This window comes from Oncorhynchus gorbuscha, linkage group LG11, assembly GCF_021184085.1.
Source record: "Oncorhynchus gorbuscha isolate QuinsamMale2020 ecotype Even-year linkage group LG11, OgorEven_v1.0, whole genome shotgun sequence".
Taxonomy (NCBI): domain Eukaryota; kingdom Metazoa; phylum Chordata; class Actinopteri; order Salmoniformes; family Salmonidae; genus Oncorhynchus; species Oncorhynchus gorbuscha.
In genome coordinates this window covers 67,078,479-67,099,881 of record NC_060183.1, presented here as the reverse complement: position 1 = coordinate 67,099,881, position 21,403 = coordinate 67,078,479, and the positions used below count along the sequence as shown (strand labels likewise).

Genomic DNA, 21,403 nt, shown 5'->3' with positions numbered 1-21,403 from the left:
ATCACTGGTTACTGTATCACTGGTTATTGTATCACTGGTTACTGTATCACTGGTTACTGTATCACTGGTTTGTGTATCACTGGTTACTGTATCACTGGTTACTGTATCACTGGTTTGTGTATCACTGGTTACTGTATCACTGGTTCTGTATCACTGGTTACTGTATCACTGGTTACTGTATCACTGGTTACTGTATCACTGGTTTGTGTATCACTGGTTACTGTATCACTGGTTACTCCTTGTTCTAGCATCTCTTGATTCCTTCTCTTAACACGTATGGTAGAGACTGCCGAGAGGACAGCTCATAATAATGGCTGGATGTGAATGGATACCGTGTGTGTGTGTAGGCCACAGTAGCATCTTGCAGATAGTCTGAGGGGGAACATTCGAATGAATGAGGGCCAATCCTCTGGAAGCAGTGCCAAACACAAGACAAGACACTAGACAAACAGAGACCCAGACCCGGGGCCAGAACCAGGCCAAGCTGAGGGCCTGAGGATTCTTCTTCAAACAAACCCAGAGACAGTTAGAGCTCACTGGAAATCCCCCCTGCCCTCTTTGTTGTTCTAAATGAGCTTTAAGAGGAAAATGGATGAATCAATAATCCGTTAGTGTTTCCTGTCTTCCTGACGTGGTCTTTTAAAGGTAAGGAGGGAGATCATACAGTTTTGCTGCTTGTTCTTGACTGTGCGGTGTGTATACAAATGCTTAGAGAGGTCAGTCTGAAAGGTCATGTCAGCCACTGGCAACCTGCTCTTTGCAGTTTTCTTCAATGGATTCCCCTCGCTGAGCTTCCGTGACATGAGAGGTTGTGATGGCTTTTCTGACAAACTGCTCTTTTTCCAGTTGAGTCATTTCCCCTCTTGTTTGACGAAGGTAGATGTCTAAAAGGTAGCCCCTCTTTTCTGTTCTCTTTTTTCCTTCTAAGATACTATTACTGTGTTAATGCTGCATTCTGCACCTCTCCTGCTCTAACAAATTACTTTATAATGGGAAGGAAAAACGTGAGTTCAGAGTTTAAATAGACTGTATGTTCCATGCATCTTTGCCAGGTGGTTCATAAGAGAAAAATAAGCTCTTAATGATAAGATATGATAGTGAAGTCTATGATCTGTTCCATATAAAGGAGTCATAGACAGCATCCCAAATGGCACCATATTCCCTATATAGTACAGTACTTTTTACCACAGCCCTAGGGAATAGGGTGCCATTTGAGATGCAGGCATGGAGTCATGTTGGCCCAGTGGCATGTCTTTGTGCGGTTGGCTGCAACTGGACCAAGGTGAAGAGTGGTGCACGTACATTTGATTTGATTTGAAACACAAAACATAGAATGCCCACCCCAACTCACGCCCTGACCAAACCAAAATAGAGACATAAAAAGGATCTCTAAGGTCAGGGCGTGACACACACAGAGGGGATGGGCCTGGCTCTCTCTCTCTTTCCTGTGGGCAAATGTGCCTGGTTTCTGGCTACAGCCTAGTTTTACTGTCTATAAAGTAAACTGTATATTTAAGGGTAAAAAGTGTAGGAGAGAACAATAGATGTAAAGACAGAGCGAGACAGAGAGGGAACAACATACACAGAAATATAAACAGACCGAATACTGAGAAACAGACCAGGAAGATGGATGGATGGATATAGATATATATAAAATATATAGCGCAAACAAACAGTAGATGGATCAGAATACAAACAGGAAGTGTATGTGTTCTCACCGATTTCCTCTCTGCCTTGAGCTCTGTGAGGTACCGTGAGAGTTCAGTGATGATCTGAGAGGTCAGGTTCTCAGCAATGACCTCGTGCTGTCCTGCATAGTCGTTCAGCTCGTTCAGCGTTGACAGGAAGGCCCGGCATGACGTGTATCTGACAGGTCACATGTCAAAGGAAGTGATGTCAGAGAAGGCGGCGACGTAGAGGGGCCTGACACAGCATCTTATCTAGGGTGCTATAAGATGCTCAGATGTCGGGAGAAACATTAGGCCTACTTCATTAGCTACCAACAGAGGAAATAGCCTAACGAACAATCCAAATGCAATACAGTATATAACAGTGATTTAAGTAACTGTGTGGTTGTGTCTGGGTGCCAAACTCACTTGTTCTCCTCCTCTTCTCTTGAGTTCTTCTTCGGTTGATACTTCTTTGATAGATTCCTGTGAAAAAAATAACAAGCAGCAGGGTTCTGTTACTACTAGATACAACCACAATAATATTGCATATATATATATATATATATATATATATAGTTACTACTAGTTACAACCACAGTAATATACTGTATACAGTTACTACTATGGTATGTTTATGATTTGTTTGGGTGGCAGGTAGCCTAGTGGATAGAGCGCTGAGCCAGTAACCAAAAGGTCACTGGTTCGAGTTCGAGCCGACAAGGTGAAAAAAATCTGCCGGCGTGCCCTTGAGCAAGGCACTTAACCATAATTGCTCCAGTGTCACCGCTGATTGTGGCTGATCCTGGCCATGACCCCACTATCCAAGGGTGTCTCAGGGGGAGTTGACATATAAACAAATAATTTCCACATGTGAAGCAGGAAACATATAAGTACCATAAGTACCCACCAAATTATTATTATTACAATGTGTTTACTATCCCAATGGGTTATTATAATGTGTTTACTATCCCAATGGGTTATTATAATGTGTTTACTATCCCAATGTGTTATTATAATGTGTTTACTATCCTAATGGGTTATTATAATGTGTTTACTATCCTAATGGGTTATTATAATGTGTTTACTATCCCAATGGTTTATTATAATGTGTTTACTATCCCAATGGTTTATTATAATGTGTTTACTATCCCAATGTGTTATTATAATGTGTTTACTATCCCAATGGTTTATTATAATGTGTTTACTGTCCTAATGGGTTATTATAATGTGTTTACTATCCCAATGGTTTATTATAATGTGTTTACTATCCCAATGGGTTATTATAATAGCACTCCACTGTGTTCCTCCTCCATTACTGATATTCATGTCACCGTGCCAACAGACCATATATACCAGAGTGCTTTCTGCCATGCCTCCCTCCCACCTCCATGCCTCCCACCCCCTCCCACCTCCATGTCTCCCCTCCCACCTCCATCCCTCCCACCCTCTCCTCCCATCTTCTTGCCTCCCCTTCCACCCTCCCCTCCCACCTCCATGCCTCCCCTCCCACCCTCCCCTTCCACCCACCCCTCTATGCCTCCCCTCCCACCCTCTCCTTCCACCTCCATGCCTCCCCTCCCACCTCCATGCCTCCCCTGCCACCTCCTGCCCCCTCCCACCCACCCACCCCCTCCTCCATGCCTCCCCTCTCACCCTCTCACCCCACCTCCATGCCTCCCCTGCCACCTCCATGCCTCCCTTTCCACCCTCCCCTGCCACCTCCATGTCTCCCCTCCCACCTCTCCCCTCCCACTTCCATGCCTCCCCTTCCACCCTCCCCTCCAACCTCCATGCCTCCCACCACCATGCCTCACCTCCCACACTCTCCTCCCACTTCCATGCCTCCCCTCCCACCCTCTCCTTCCACCTCCATGCCTCCCCTGCCACCTCCATGCCTCTCCTCCCACCTCCCCTCCCACCCACCCACCCCCTCCTCCATGCCTCCCCTCCCACACCTCCTCCACCTCCATGCCTCCCCCCACCTCCATGCCTGCCCCCTCCCACCCTCCCCTGCCACCTCCATGCCTCCTCCCATCTTCCATGCCTCCCCTTCCACCCTCCCCTGCCTCCATGCCTCCCACCTCCATGCCTCACCTCCCCACCCTCCCACTTCCATACCTCCCTCCCACCCCTCCTTCCACCTCCATGCCTCCCCTCCCACCTCCATGCCTCCCCTGCCACCTCCATGCCCTCCTCCCACCCTCCCCTTCCAACCCCCTCTATGCCTCCCCTCCCACCCTCTCCTTCCACCTCCATGCCTCCCCTCCCACCTCCATGCCTCCCCTCCCACCTCCATGCCTCCCCTGCCACCTCCATGCCTCTCCTCCCACCTCCCTCCTCCCACCCACCCACCCCCTCCTCCATGCCTCCCCTCTCACCCTCTCACCCCACCTCCATGCCTCCCCTGCCACCTCCATGCCTCCCTTTCCACCCTCCCCTGCCACCTCCATGTCTCCCCTCCCACCCTCCTCCCACTTCCATGCCTCCCCTTCCACCCTCCCCTCCAACCTCCATGCCTCCCACCTCCATACCTCACCTCCCACACTCCTCCCACTTCCATGCCTCCCCTCCCACCCTCTCCTCCCACCTCCATGCCTCCCCTCCCACCTCCATGCCTCCCTTTCCACCCTCCATGCCTCCACCTCCCACCCTCTCCTCCCACCTCCATGCCTCCCCCCCTCCCACCTCCATGCCTCTCCTCCCTCCCACCTCCCCTTCCATGCCCACTTCCACCTCCCACCCCCTCTCCTTCCACCTCCATGCCTCCCCTGCCACCTCCATGTCTCCCCTCCGACACTCTCCTCCCACTTCCATGCCTCCCCTTCCACCCCCTCCCCTCCAACCTCCATGCCTCCCACCTCCATGCCTCACCTCCCACCTCTCCTCCCACTTCCATGCCTCCCCTCCCACCCTGCCTCCGTCCACCTCCCAACCGCCCCTGCCACCTCCATGCCTCCCCTGCCACCCTCCCCTGCCACCTCCATGTCTCCCCTCCCACACTCTCCTCCCACTTCCATGCCTCCCCTTCCACCCTCCCCTCCAACCTCCATGCCTCCCACCTCCATGCCTCACCTCCCACACTCTCCTCCCACTTCCATGCCTCCCCTCCCACCCTCTCCTTCCACCTCCATGCCTCTCCCCCTGCCACCTCCATGCCTCCCCTCCACCCTCCCCCCACCTCCATGCCTCCCCTCCCACACTCTCCTCCCACTTCCATGCCTCCCCTTCCACCCTCCCCTCCAACCTCCATGCCTCCCACCTCCATGCCTCACCTCCCACACTCTCCTCCCACTTCCATGCCACCCCCCTCCCACCCTCTCCTTCCACCTCCATGCCTCCCCTGCCACCTCCATGCCTCCCCTGCCACCCTCCCCTCCCACCTCCATGTCTCCCTCCCACACTCTCCTCCCACTTCCATGCCTCCCCTTCCACCCTCCCCTCCAACCTCCATGCCTCCCACCTCCATGCCTCACCTCCCACCTCCTCCCACCTCCATGCCTCCTCCCACCTCCTCCTTCCACCTCCATGCCCTACCACCCCTGCCACCTCCATGCCTCCCCTGCCACCCTCCCCTGCCACCTCCATGTCTCCCCTCCCACACTCTCCTCCCACCTCCATGCCTCCCCTTCCACCCTCCCCTCCACCTCCATGCCTCCCACCTCCATGCCTCACCTCCCACACTCTCCTCCCACTTCCATGCCTCCTCCCACCCTCACCTCCCACCTCCATGCCTCCCCTCCCACCTCCATGCCTCCCCTGCCACCTCTATGCCTCTCCTCCCACCTCCATGCCTCCCCCCACCCACCTCCCCCCCCCACCTCCATGCCTCCCCTCCACCCTCTCATCCCACCTCCATGCCTCCCCTCCACCTCCATCCCTCCCCTACCCCACCTCCATCTCTGCCCTCCCACCTCCATCCTCCCCTCCCACCTCCATCTCTGCCCTCCCACCTCCATCTCTGCCCTCCCACCTCCATCTCCGCCCTCCCACCTCCATCTCCACGCACTCTGTTCCATTAATAATGCTTATGGCCCCAGGATCAAAAATTCACAGTCACCATGAAGAAACATGCTTTTTTCCTCCAGACTACACCCTCTTTCTGACATAGGCTGCACAAGCCTGCTGGCACAAGATGAGTGTGTCAAATAAAACAGGCTGGCATACAGATTTAGTATGTAGTATGCTGTTTAAAACTGTCAGCTGTACTGTAAGTGAAGGGTTAATGAGAGGACCCCAGAGTCCTGAACCTGAACCGTGTGACGAATATACTGAGATTCATGCACTCACATCTCTACCTCGCTTTTGTCTTGCTCGCTTCCACCTCTCTCTGCCTCTATCTCGCTCTGTCCCTCTCTCTTTAACCCTCACTCCGTCTCCCCAGTGTCCTGTCTTTCTCTCTGTTGCTGTGTTTGTTTGTTTAATAGTGATAGTTGGATCAACTCATCACCCAGCTCCATTTTTTCCGTGTGTCAACACAGTTTAATACAGACTAACAAGCACACGCATGTATTCACACACAACCACACATACTAGGCTACTCAATCAGCCAATAAAAATAGGTAAACCTATTAGAAGAATCCACCTACAAACGGCAACAGACCAGACAAGCCAATTAGATTTCAGCAGACAGACGCAGAGTGAATCAGGAAGCATTGAGGCATGCTGGTTGGCAGGCAGGCAGCAAATGGTGAGTCACATTGTAGCTAGGTCCTCTTCACTCATGCATGGTGTGCTGCTGTTTACTATGCTGATGTCTGGACCATTAACCCTTTCAGTAGGAATAGAGGTGAGGTCCTACATGGTGAGTAGAATGAAGGTCGACAGAAACAGTAGAACAGAACCCCTGCAACAACATGGTCATAGCTGCCCTTTTAATGTCAACTGTATAATGGAAGAAAAAAAATTGTGCTACAATAAAGACTATTATATTACTGTACCAATATAACATGGACAATATTAATCATGCTGACTAACAACTAGTCTATAATTGGTAGAAGAAAAATTAGACAATCATCATTATTAGACTACCATGCAAGCCGAACTCCACCCTTAACAAGGCAGTATAGGCCTCCCGAGTAGCGCAGCGGTCTAAGGCACTGCATCGCAGTGCTAGACGCATCACTACAGACCCGGGTTTGATCCCAGCCTGGGTCTTGGGCCAGGATGTCCTTGTCCCATTGGATATCAAAAGGGGTAAAAAAGATATACACACACACACACACTCCACACACACACACCACACACACACCACACCCACACCCACACACACACACCATCACACACACACACACACACACACACACACATATATATATATATATATATAAAAATAACACACATACATATATATAATATATTACACACGTCATATATATAATTAAACATACATATTTTATATATATTACACACATACATATATTTATGATATAGGCTGCACAAGCCTGCTGGCACACACATGCATATATCAAATAAAACATGCTACACACATACAGATTTAGTATGTAGTATGCTGTTTAAATATATGTACACACATGCATATACTGTATATTACACACATAAGGGTTAATATATAGGACACCCATAGTTATATATACCTGAACACATACATATATATATATATATTACACACATCGATATATATATATATATTACACACATACATATGTATATATATTACACACATGCATATCTATATATATATTACGCACTGTCCATATATATATATATGTACCCATACATATATATATATAACACATACACATATATACTACACCCAGTACTGTCTTTCTCTCTGTTCCTGTGTTTGTTTGTTTAATAGTGATAGTTGGATATACACATATATCACCCAGCTACATTTTTACATATGTGTACACAGTTTAATACAGACTATATATACACATATATTCACACACATATATACATACATAGGCTATCAATCATACATAATAAAAATAGGTAAACCTATTAGAAGAATCCATATACAAACGGCATACATACAGACAAGCCAATTAGATTTCACACAGACATATATATACATATATATACACATACATATATATACATATATAATTGAGGCATGCTACATATAGCAAATGGTAGTCACATTGTATAGGTCCTCTTCACTCATGCATGGTGTGCTGCTGTTTACTATACTGATGTCTGGACCATTAACCCTTTCAGTAGGAATAGAGGTGAGGTATATATATATACATATGATATACATATACAGGTCGACATAGAAACAGTACATATACATAGAACCCCTGCATACAACATGGTCATATACATACATACATATACATACATCATGTATAATGGAAGAAAAAATATTGTGCTACAATAAATACATACTATTATATTACTGTACCAATATAACATGGACATATACATACATAATCATACATGACTAACAACATACATAGTCTATACATACATACATACATACATAACATAAAAATATATACAATCATCATTATATAGACTATACATACATATATATACTACATATATTAACATACATATATATATACATACATATATATATACATACATATATATAATACATACATGCATCGCAGTGCATATATATACATCACTACAGACCGGGTTTGATCCCAGCCTGGGTCTTATACATACATACATACATACCTTGTCCCATACATGGATATCAAAATATATATATAATAATAGATATATATACATACATACATACACATACATACACACACATACACACACACACACACACATATATACATACATATATATACATACATATATATACACACATATATACACAAATAAATAACTCCATCAAGAATGAATCATGCACGTGGTAAAATTTGTAAGTCGCTCTGGATAAGAGCGTCTGCTAAATGACTTAAATGTAATGTAAATGTAAAAGAACTAAAGCATGTATTCTCTCTCTGTCACGCCCTGACCTGAGATATCTCTGTTTTCTTTATATTTTGGTTAGGTCAGGGTGTGACTAGGGTGGGTACGCTAGTTTTTGTATTGTCTAGGATTTTTGTAGGTCTAGGTGATTTGTATGTCTATGGTGGCCTGATATGGTTCCAAATCAGAGGCAGCTGTTTATCGTTGTCTCTGATTGGGGATCATATTTAGGTAGCCATTTCCCTTTGGTGTTTGTGGGATCTTGTCTATGTGTAGTTGCCTGTCAGCACTATTTTGTATAGAGTCACATTTTGTTTTGTTATTTTGTTGGTTTATTCGGTGTTCATTCAGTAATGTACGCATACCACGCTGCGCCTTGGTCTGATCCTTATAACGAACGTGACTCTCTCTCTCTCTCTCTCTCTACCACAACCCCCCTACTCCTCTAACCTTGTGTCTGCTCTGTTGCTAGGCAGATCTACCTCTCTTCCCTCGCTTTTGAACCTGGCCGTCTCTCACTCATGGCCAGATGTCATGGCAGAATGCATTTGCCCTTCCTCCTCCTCCGTAGCATAGTTAACCAACACATAGACAACCAGAGGGTGCCTACTTAATGAGGATTAGACCAATGTGTGTGTGTGTTGGGGTAATGGAATATGAATTATTGTGCCCCATATTGAGTGATACTGTGCCACACAGTGTATTTTTAATACCCATTCCCCTAAATAGTATGCACACGGACCTTAACCTACTGTCTTGTACTGTGGATTAAACCAATGTGTGTTACCGTGCTGGGAAACTCAGTTAAGAACAAATTCTTATTTTCAATGATGGCCTAGGAACAGTGTGTTAACCTCCTTGAAACATTGTGCACGTTTATCCATTCGATACAGTGGAGGTCAAACTTTCCGCCATTTCTCTTTTGATATGTCTTTTGACATGTCTACTGATGCAGTGTAGTGCCATGTTATCTGCAGAGCAGAGTGAGGTGTTTGTCTTGTTGAGCATTTAGTGCTAATGGCTGAAGTAGTGGTGCCAAACTGCTCACCAACCATCTGTAAGATACTTCACACAGAGCAGAGAGCTATCACCCTGTTCAGCCCCAGAGACCATAGAACAGATATACCAAAGATCTAACAGACTCCAGACAACGTGAAGATACAGTACAATTACAACACAGGGGAAAGGGAGAGGGAGGAGAAAAAAGAGACAACAACAGGGGAGAAGAGTCAGGAAAGAGAGGGAGGAGAGGAAAGAGAGACAACAACAGGGGAGAAGAGAGTCAGGAGAGAAGAGAGTCAGGAAAGAGAGGGAGGAGAGGAAAAAGAGACAACAACAGGGGAGAAGAGAGTCAGGAAAGAGAGGGAGGAAAAAGAGACAACAGGGGAGAAGAGAGTCGGGAAAGAGAGGGAGGAGAGGAAAAAGAGACAACAACAGGGGAGAAGAGTCAGGAAAGAGAGGGAGGGGAAAAGAGAACAGGGGAAAAGAGAGTCAGGAAAGAGAGGGAGGAGAGGAAAAAGAGACAACAACAGGGGAGAAGAGAGTCAGGAAAGAGAGGGAGGGGGAAAAGAGAACAGGGGAAAAGAGAGGCAGGAAAGAGAAGGAGGAGAGGAAAGAGACAACAGGGGAGAAGAGAGGCAGGAAAGAGAAGGAGGAGAGGAAAAAGAGACAACAACAGGGGAAAAGAGAGGCAGGAACGAAAGGGAGGAGGAAAAAGAGACAACAACAGGGGAGAAGAGAGGCAGGAAAGAGAGGGAGGAGAGGAAAAAGAGACAACAACAGGGGAGAAGAGAGGCAGGAAAGAGAGGGAGGAGAGGAAAAAGCGACAACAACAGGGGAGAGGAGAGGCAGGAAAGAGTGGAGGGAGAGGAAAAAGAGACAACAACAGGGGAAAAGAGAGGCAGGAGGGGAAAAAGGGACAACAACAGAGAAGAGAGTCAGGAAAGAGAGGGAGGAGAGGAAAAAGAGACAACAACAGGGGAGAAGAGAGTCAGGAAAGAGAGGGAGGAGAGGAAAAAGAGACAACAAGGGAAAAGAGAGGCAGGAAAGAGTGGGAGGAGAGGAAAAAGAGACAACAACAGGGGAAAAGAGAGTCAGGAAAGAGTGGGAGGAGAGGAAAAAGAGACAACAACAGGGGAGAAGAGAGTCAGGAAAGAGAGGGAGGAGAGGAAAAGAGACAACAACAGGGGAAAAGAGGCAGGAAAGAGAAGGAGGAGAGGAAAGAGACAACAGGGGAGAAGAAAGTCAGGAAAGAGTGGGAGGAGAGGAAAAAGAGACAACAACAGGGGAGAAGAGAGTCAGGAAAGAGAGGGAGGAGAGGAAAAAGAGACAACAACAGGGGAAAAGAGAGGCAGGAAAGAGAGGGAGGAGAGGAAAAAGAGACAACAACAGGGGAGAAGAGAGGCAGGAAAGAGAGGGAGGAGGAAAAAGAGACAACAGGGGAGAAGAGAGTCAGGAAAGAGAGGGAGGAGGAAAAAGAGACAACAACAGGGGAGAGGAGAGGCAGGAAAGAGTGGAGGGAGAGGAAAAAGAGACAACAACAGGGGAAAAGAGAGGCAGGAGGGGAAAAAGGGACAACAACAGAGAAGAGAGTCAGGAAAGAGAGGGAGGAGAGGAAAAAGAGACAACAACAGGGGAGAAGAGAGTCAGGAAAGAGAGGGAGGAGAGGAAAAAGAGACAACAAGGGAAAAGAGAGGCAGGAAAGAGTGGGAGGAGAGGAAAAAGAGACAACAACAGGGGAAAAGAGAGTCAGGAAAGAGTGGGAGGAGAGGAAAAAGAGACAACAACAGGGGAGAAGAGAGTCAGGAAAGAGAGGGAGGAGAGGAAAAGAGACAACAACAGGGGAAAAGAGAGGCAGGAAAGAGAAGGAGGAGAGGAAAGAGACAACAGGGGAGAAGAAAGTCAGGAAAGAGTGGGAGGAGAGGAAAAAGAGAACAACAGGGGAGAAGAGAGTCAGGAAAGAGAGGGAGGAGAGGAAAAAGAGACAACAACAGGGGAAAAGAGAGGCAGGAAAGAGAGGGAGGAGAGGAAAAAGAGACAACAACAGGGGAGAAGAGAGGCAGGAAAGAGAGGGAGGAGGAAAAAGAGACAACAGGGGAGAAGAGAGTCAGGAAAGAGAGGGAGGAGGAAAAAGAGACAACAACAGAGGAGAAGAGTCAGGCAAGAGAGGGAGGAGAGGAAAAAGAGACAACAACAGGGGAGAAGAGAGTCAGGAAAGAGAGGGAGGAGAGGAAAAAGAGACAACAACAGGGGAGAAGAGAGTCAGGAAAGAGAGGGAGGAGAGGAAAAAGAGACAACAGGGGAAAAGAGAGGCAGGAAAGAGTGGGAGGAGAGAAAAAAGAGACAACAACAGGGGAAAAGAGAGTCAGGAAAGAGTGGGAGGAGAGGAAAAAGAGACAACAACAGGGGAGAAGAGAGTCAGGAAAGAGAGGGAGGAGAGGAAAAGAGACAACAACAGGGGAAAAGAGAGTCAGGAAAGAGTGGGAGGAGAGGAAAAAGAGACAACAACAGGGGAGAAGAGAGTCAGGAAAGAGAGGGAGGAGAGGAAAAAGAGACAACAACAGGGGAAAAGAGAGGCAGGAAAGAGGGAGGAGAGGAAAAAGAGACAACAACAGGGGAGAAGAGAGTCAGGAAAGAGAGGGAGGAGAGGAAAAAGAGACAACAACAGGGGAGAAGAGAGGCAGGAAAGAGAGGGAGGAGGAAAAAGAGACAACAGGGGAGAAGAGAGTCAGGAAAGAGAGGGAGGAGGAAAAAGAGACAACAACAGGGGAGAAGAGAGGCAGGAAAGAGAGGGAGGAGGAAAAGAGAGACAACAAGGCAGGAAAGAGAGGGAGGGGGACAAAGGGGAGAAGAGAGGCAGGAAAGAGAGGGAGGAGGAAAAAAGAGACAACAACAGGGAGAAGACAGGCAGGAGAGGAAAAAGAGGACAACAGGGGAAAAGAGAGGCAGGAAAGAGAGGGAGGAGAAAAAGAGACAACAACAGGGGAGAAGAGAGTCAGGAAAGAGAGGGAGGAGAGGAAAAAAGAGACAACAACAGGGGAGAAGAGACAACAGGGGAAAAGAGAGGGGAAGAGAGAGGGGGAAAAGAGAACAGGGGAGAAGAGAAGAAAGAGGGAGGAGAGGAAAAAGAGACAACAACAGGGGAAAAGAGAGGCAGGAAAGAGTGGGAGGAAGGAAAAAGAGACAACAACAGGGGAAAAGAGAGTCAGGAAAGAGAAGGAGGAGAGGAAAGAGACAACAGGGGAGAAGAGAGGCAGGAAAGAGAAGGAGGAGAGGAAAAAACGACAACAACAGGGGAGAAGAGAGGCAGGAAAGAGAGGGAGGAGGAAAAAGAGACAACAGCAGGGGGAAAGAGAGGCAGGAAAGAGAGGGAGGAGGAAAAAGACACAACAGGGGAGAAGAGAGGCAGGAAAGAGAGGGAGGAGGAAAAAAAGAGACAAAAACAGGGGAGAAGACAGGCAGGAGAGGAAAAAGAGACAACAACAGGGGAAAAGAGAGGCAGGAAAGAGAGGGAGGAGAGGAAAAAGAGACAACAACAGGGGAGAAGAGAGTCAGGAAAGAGAGGGAGGAGAGGAAAAAGAGACAACAACAGGGGAGAAGAGAGTCAGGAAAGAGAGGGAGGGGGAAAAGAGAACAGGGGAAAAGAGAGGCAGGAAAGAGAGGGAGGGGAAAAAGAGAACAGGGGAGAAGAGAGTCAGGAAAGAGAGGGAGGAGAGGAAAAAGAGACAACAACAGGGGAAAAGAGAGGCAGGAAAGAGTGGGAGGAAAAAGAGACAACAGGGGAGAAGAGAGGCAGGAAAGAGTGGAGGGAGAGGAAAAAGAGACAACAACAGGGGAAAAGAGAGGCAGGAAAGAGAGGGAGAGGAAAAAGAGACAACAACAGGGGAGAAGAGAGGCAGGAAAGAGTGGAAGGAGAGGAAAAAGAGACAACAACAGGGGAAAAGAGAGGCAGGAGAGGAAAGAGAGACAACAACAGAGGAGAAGAGAGTCAGGAAAGAGAGGGAGGAGAGGAAAAAGAGACAACAACAGGGGAGAAGAGAGTCAGGAAAAAGAGACAACAACAGGGGAAAAGAGAGGCAGGAAAGAGAGGGAGAGGAAAAAGAGACAACAACAGGGGAGAAGAGAGGCAGGAAAGAGTGGAAGGAGAGGAAAAAGAGACAACAACAGGGGAAAAGAGAGGCAGGAGAGGAAAGAGAGACAACAACAGAGGAGAAGAGAGTCAGGAAAGAGAGGGAGGAGAGGAAAAAGAGACAACAACATGGGAGAAGAGAGTCAGGAAAGAGAGGGAGGAGGAAAAAGAGACAACAGGGGAGAAGAGAGTCAGGAAAGAGAGGGAGGAGAGGAAAAAGAGACAACAACAGGGGAAAAGAGAGGCAGGAAAGAGAGGGAGGAGGAAAAAGAGACAACAGGGGAGAAGAGAGGCAGGAAAGAGTGGAAGGAGAGGAAAAAGAGACAACAGGGGAGAAGAGAGGCAGGAAAGAGTGGGAGGAAAAAGAGACAACAGGGGAGAAGAGAGGCAGGAAAGAGAGGGAGGAGAGGAAAAAGCGACAACAACAGGGGAGAAGAGAGGCAGGAAAGAGTGGAGGGAGAGGAAAAAGAGACAACAACAGGGGAAAAGAGAGGCAGGAAAGAGAGGGAGAGGAAAAAGAGACAACAACAGGGGAGAAGAGAGGCAGGAAAGAGTGGAAGGAGAGGAAAAAGAGACAACAACAGGGGAAAAGAGAGGCAGGAGAGGAAAAAGAGACAACAACAGGGGAGAAGAGAGTCAGGAAAGAGAGGGAGGAGAGGAAAAAGAGACAACAACAGGGGAGAAGAGAGTCAGGAAAGAGAGACAACAACAGAGGAGAAGAGAGTCAGGAAAGAGAGGGAGGAGAGGAAAAAGAGACAACAACAGGGGAGAAGAGAGTCAGGAGAAAAGAGAACAGGGGAAAAGAGAGGTCAGGAAAGAGAGGGAGGGGGAAAAGAGAACAGGGGAGAAGAGAGTCAGGAAAGAGAGGGAGGAGAGGAAAAAGAGACAACAACAGGGGAGAGGCAGGAAAGAGAGGGAGGAGGGAGGGAGAAAGAGGCAGGAAAGAGTGGGAGGAAAAAGAGACAACAGGGGAGAAGAGAGGCAGGAAAGAGTGGGAGGAGGGAGAAGAGAGGCAGGAAAGAGAGGGAGGAGAGGAAAAACGACAACAACAGGGGAAAAGAGAGGCAGGAAAGAGTGGAGGAGAGGAAAAAGAGACAACAACAACACAACAGGGGAGAAGAGAGGCAGGAGAGGGAGACAACAACAGAGGAGAAGAGAGTCAGGGAAAGAGGAAAAAGAGACAACAACAGGGGAGAAGAGAGTCAGGAAAGAGAGGGAGGAGAGGAAAAAGAGACAACAACAGGGGAAAAGAGAGGGAAAGAGTGGGAGGAGAGGAAAAAGAGACAACAACAGGGGAGAAGAGAGGCAGGAAAGAGAAGGAGGAGAGGAAAAAGAGAAAAACAGCAGTAGCGAACCAAACTTCCTCCAGCATAAAGGAGTGACGAATGGATGACCAAAGGGCCCATTTCAGTGTGTTTATTAGATCTACTGTAGCAGGGCTGTGTTCTATGGGTCTGAGCGTGCCCAGTAGATTCAACCTGCTTTAACGAGCTAACTTTATCAGGGGGAGAATAATTAGTCCGGATGCAGAAACAAACAACACACACAAAGATGCACATTGTGTCTAACCCAAAAAAGCTTTATAAACAGGCCTATCCATTCTGTAACTTGCAAATCGTATCTTCCTGTGATAGCAGAAGGCCATCCACGTGGAAAACAAATGTGTTTCAGATGAAGAGATGAGTCCTACAGTTATACTGTTTAAGCAGAGTGAATTAAAACATCTGACTGCCACATCTGCAGAGTCGTCAGGTTCAATAAAACACATCACAACATGGAAAGACTATCCCTGGGTCACAGATACCAAAGTGAGACACATACGGAAACTAATTAGGTCATTACGTGAGTGTGTGTGTGTGTGTGCCATGCAAACAGAGTAAGGATCTGCTAGTTCTATTATCTCCTTAGTGAAGGGATATTTACCTAGAATGAGAAGTAGGTGGGGTTAGGGGTTTAAGGGTGCAGATGAGGGGTGATGGGTGGGGGTTGGTCAGTAGTCAGTAATTAGATTCTTTAGCCTTCCTCTTGGCCCTCTCTAGGGAACCAGATAAGGGATTGTTTTGGGCAGACTTCTGTTTGTTGTTGGGGTAAAAGAGAGCCTAGGAAGAGTATGCCCTCACACCCTCACCCCTACTCTATTTGAGGAGAGTAGGGCTTGGGGGTATTTAAAAAGGGGGCAGAACTAAACGACTGATACTCCACCATGATTGGATAAAGAGAAATGTGGGTCAGCACTGGCTGGGGATGATAATACTGATACCTTGTTACTATGGAAACACATGCCTCCCACCCCCCACCCGTCGCCAACCTTATTTCCTCTGTCCTCAAGCAACAAAAAAAACACCAAGAATACACTGTCATGCGAGAGAGAGAGAGAAAGACAGAGACAGAAAGAGACAGAGCGAAAGAGAGAAACTACAGAGAAACTATGAATACAAAGAGAGAGACTTCGGCTACAGGCATTATCATTCTGTTTATCTAGCCATCCACCTGGGTAAAGCTAACATCCCTCTGTCTGTCAGGCTGAGCTCTCTGATATGACCTCACTTAAACAAGCTCAGTAGTGATGTGTTCACTGCAGGCTGAATAAGGTGTACACTGTCAAACTGTCAGTGAATATGTCTGTGTGGAAACATGATAAAGCTTGTTTTTAATGGCAGTGAAATACAGTATCTTAAACAATACTGCTTTGCTTTATCTTGGCCAGGTCACAGTTGTAAATGAGAACTTGTTCTCAACTAGCTTACCTGGTTAAATAAAGGTGAAATTAAAAATAAATAAAAAATATTCATTTTTTTCAATTCATTTTAAGCATTTTTCAAGACACTAAAAGTCAGTTTATGTACACAAGATATATGTTATAATTACAGTGCATTTGGAAAATATTCAGACCCCTTGACTTTTTCCACATTTTATTACTTTACAGCCTTATTCTAAAAAAAAATCCTCATCAATCTACACAAAATACCCCATAATGACAAAGCGAAAACATGTTTTTGTACATTTTTGCAAATTTACAAAAAAAATAACAACCAAAATACCTTATTTCCATAACTATTCAGACCCTTTGCTACAAGACTTGAAATTGAGCTCAGGTGCATCCTGTTTCCATTGATCATCCTTGAGATGTTTCTGCAACTTGATTGGAGTCCACCTGTGATAAATTCTATTGATTAGACATGATTTGGAAAGGCACACACCAGTCTATATAAGGTCCTACAGTTGACAGTGAATGTCAGAGCAAAAACCAAGCCATGAGGTCGAGGGAATTGTTCGTAGAGGTCCGAGACAGGATTGTGTCGAAGCACAGATCTGGGAAAGTTACCAAATAATTTCTGCAGCTTTAAAGGTCCCCAAGAACACAGTGGCCTCCATCATTCTTAAATATAAGAAGTTTGGAACCACCAATACTCTTCCTAGAGCTGGCCGCCTGCCCAAACTGAGAAATGGGTGGTGAATGGCCTTGGTCAGGGAGGTGACCAAGAACCCGACAGTCACTCTGACAGAGCTCCAGAGTTCCTCTGTGGAGATGGGAGATCCTTCTAGAAGGACAACCATCTCTGCAGCACTCCCCCAATCAGGCCTTTATGGTAGAATTGCCAGACGGAAGCCACTCCTCAATAAAAGGCACATGACAGCCCCCTTGGGGTTTGCCAAAAGGCATCTTAAGACTCTCAGATCATGAGAAACAAGATTCTCTGGTCTGATGAAATCAGAGAAGCCTGAATGCCAAGTGTGACATCTGGAGGAAACCTGGCACCATCCCTATGGTGAAGCATGGTGGTGGCAGCATCATGCTGTTGGGATGTTTTTCAGCAGCAGGGACTGGGAGACTAGTCAGGATCAAAGGGAAATGGAGCAAAGTAGAGAGATCCGTAATAAAAACCTGCTCCAGAGCGCTCAGGACCTCAGACTGGGGCAAAGGTTCTCATACCAACAGGACAACAACCCTAAGCACACAGCAAAGACAACAAAGGGGTGCCTTCGGGACAAATCTCTGAATGTCCTTGAGTGGCCCAGCCAGAGCCCAGACTTGAACCCGATCACAAATCTCTGGAGAGACCTGAAAATAGCTGTGCAACGACGCTCCACATCTAACCTGACAGAACTTAAGAGGATCTGCAGAGAAAAATGGAAGACTCCCAAAATACAGGTGCGCCTAGCTTGTAGCATCGTACCCAAGAAGACTTGAGGCTGTAATTGCTGCCAAAGGTTTCTTCAACAAAGTATTGAGTAAAGGGTCTGTAAATGTGATACATATATTTTTTGATACATTTGCAAAAACGGTGCTTTGTCATTATGGGGTATTGTGTGTAGATTGATGAGGGGGAAAAAACTATTTTGTCCATTTTATAAAAAGGCTGTAATGTAACAAAATGTGGAAAAAGTCAAGGGGTCTGAATACTTTCCGAATGCACTGTATGTTATACTCTGTATGCTGAAGAAGGCTGAGGCCGAAATGATTGAATTATTGAAGAATACTATCCATTTCATTCACTGGTGAAATATCTAGACAGAGAACTAGACTTGCAGTATCATAACAGGGCAAAACAGAAACACTCACCTAATCTGCTTTGCATAGCTGATTTCAATATCCGATCTCTCTTTGACGAATTTACTGTACCTCTCCACGAACTCGATGCCTGACTGTGTATGCTTCTCTAGGTTATCAAACTGATCCTGCAAACAGAAAGAGAGAGAGAAAAACAGGCATGAATATAACATCCCAATACTTAGGAAGAGCGTTCTGCGATTTTGTTGTGGCGGATTCTCAGTGCCACAAACGCAATCCTTTCTAGCTGCGAGGACGAAAAGTTTCCTACATGACCTTTTACATGTGTTGACAACATGTTAGCCTCACTTTTTGCCAGTAGTACTGAAATACCAACGAGTTTAACGTTTCTAGATATACATTATAATGGCTGTACAACGCCTGCTCACATTACTCACAACGCCGTGCTAATATTTTCCCTTCACTAAGGCCAAGGGTTTCACAGTCAACATTTAGCTATACTCTCTCACTTTGATGCGGGCACTTAAAGCTCTAACATGTAACTTTTTAGACGACCCGACAAAATTCACATAGAGATGTGAAATATTAGATCTTTCATTCTCTTTGAAAGCAAGTCTAAGATGCGGTAGATCTGTTCTATATGCACTATTCCTATGCGTCCCATTTTTAATGTTTGTTTTTGCGTCTTTTACTTTCGATTTTGTACACCAGATTCAATCAGCTGAAGATATAATATTTTTGTTATGGAAAAGGTATTTCACAGCAGTTTAGGTGGTACTATAATTCTCTACACTACTTGATTGTTTTGCCACAAACTGAAATTAGGCAAACTATTCAAATTTTAGCAACAAGGAAATGGCAGAGTGCTTTTCTGCATAGTGCATCTAACTTATTATCCAAGTCTATTTGGCACACCTGCCTTCTAATAAGCTAATAGGGTCGAATAAAAAGAGTTCAGGTAATTGAATTTAACAGTGGAACAAGCTGGCCTTTCTACCTTAGTGCCTAGTCCTTCTTGGAGCTAGCTGTACCAATTGCAAAAGAGACTTACCAGCCAAAGCCACCAATCAGATAAAATGCTTGACTTATTGATAGGTGTAATTCATGTTTTTGACGTCATTGTGATGTTTGGAGGTTCCATAAACAGCTAATAGTGTGGCTATGACCCACATTGTCCTCTATGGGATAATATATGCCTGTAGTATTGCTGTACTTTGGTTACAAGCAGAAACACTAATCATATAGTGTTGAGGTTACAAGAAGAAACATTGTAGCGATGCAGTATTGAGGTTACGAGAAGAAACATTGTAGCGATGCAGTATTGAGGTTACAAGAAGAAACATTGTAGCTACGCAGTATTGAGGTTACAAGAAGAAACATTGTAGCTACGCAGTATTGAGGTTACAAGAAAAACATTGTAGCGATGCAGTATTGAGGTTACAATAAGAAACATTGTAGCGATGCAGTATTGAGGTTACAATAAGAAACATTGTAGCTACGCAGTGTTGAGGTTACAATAAGAAACATTGTAGCTACGCAGTGTTGAGGTTACAAGAAGAAACATTGTAGCTATACAGTATTGAGGTTACAAGAAGAAACACTGTAACCCTGTAGTATTGCTGTAAGCTATTTTGGCTACAAGCAGAAACGCCTCCACCGATGAACTGGCCCTGACTCAGAGGGACTTTTCACCATTTACAGAAACCCATTCAGTCTCCTTCACTCAAGTAAAGACTTCAAATGTAGGCTAGTTTTAGAGTACCGTAACCCACAATGGCCTTGTACATTATTCATAGCTTAATACAGTTATTCCGCCTTAACACTGTCCCTCATCAGTACTGTACAGTCTAACAGGAACGAAAAGGTGCACGATTGTCAAATTCATCATTTCTATGCATTGTCTCTCCGTCATATAACCTAAGCATGTGTAGAATACGGACAAACTGAAGGATGCTGCATAATGTTGCCTTATCTATCACCTTGTTAAAACACCTGATTTCAGCCTAAATGTCTGGAGAATAGAAATAGGCTACACTACAAACAGGCGAGTCCATATACAACAGTTACACTGTACAAAAAACATCCCTACTGTAGTGGATCACACACTCGAGTAGCCTACCCCTCAGAACATTTTGCAATGATGCGTCTCCGTCCATTGACAGTACTAGCAAAGGAACACAGACGATACAGCTTGGTTAGGGTTAGTTTTACATTCACCTTGGTATAGCTCCAACAGTTCCCCATCCTCTCCTCCATCATCTGTAGTCCACCTCAACCCAAACCCAATGTCTGTCCTCCTCAACCCAACCAAAGCTGCCTGCAGCACTTCATGCAGTATATTCCCCAACTGTCACTGAGCGACTGTCCCAGACCAGTCCTATGAGCTCGACAAGGTTCTGAGTGGGGGTGTCTTTGTGCTGCTTTAATCCCTTTTTTACACTGCCTGACTGCTACAGCTAGCTGCCTCAGACACAGGAAGTGGATGTGGTTTGAACAGCTTAACATAAGTGCTTGATGCTCAAAATTTCGGTCTTTGTGGGGGGGGGGGCGACTGTGGATCAGAGTCTGTACCATTGCTGCAATGAACATAATGCTACAGCCAACATGAAGGCAAACACATGTTTAATACATGATGATTGTTAATGTAGGGATGAATGGAAGCATCAAACCAGGAATGTAGCTTGGTACTGTCATAAAACATGGATGTTTGCCATCTAGGGCAAACAAGGACAACATTCAGTTGGAGGGTCTTTTCACACCAACGTCCCTCAGTTGCAACAACCACTCATTCATGAACCCACTCACCAACCCACTCATGTGAAGAAATGTGAGATGCAAAACAATTGGCTATTCGATTGATTTAAAAAAGAAGCCCTAGTAGCTTCCTCTCTATCATATTTTTTTTGTCACCCCCCCCCCCCCTCTCTCTACAGCATGCGCTCCTCTTCCCTCTTTCTCCTCATCCCTTCTTCCCTGAGGAAGGGCTCGACGCTCGTTGTCAGCCTCTGTGTCAATTAGATTCAGCAAATCTCCCCACAGTGAATGGTTCATTAAAACACTGTATAGCAGCGGCTCAACAGGATCTCACCATAGAAACACATAATGCTGTTCATCCAAATACATAAGTGCTATAATAGAGTAATCCTCCACAACCTCACTACATCCAAACACACCCTTCACTCACAACACACACACACA

General features: G+C 46.0%; 1 protein-coding gene across 1 annotated transcript in view; it reads right to left on the bottom strand.

Annotated features, from left to right (window-relative positions):
• The window catches only part of LOC124049148 (formin-binding protein 1-like), a 98,015-nt gene that overhangs the window by 59,347 nt on the left and 17,265 nt on the right, over nt 1-21,403 (bottom strand). The window contains 3 exon segments of the mRNA XM_046370517.1: nt 1,719-1,866; nt 2,097-2,153; nt 18,257-18,372. Of these exon segments, the coding sequence (XP_046226473.1) occupies nt 1,719-1,866; nt 2,097-2,153; nt 18,257-18,372 (321 nt within the window).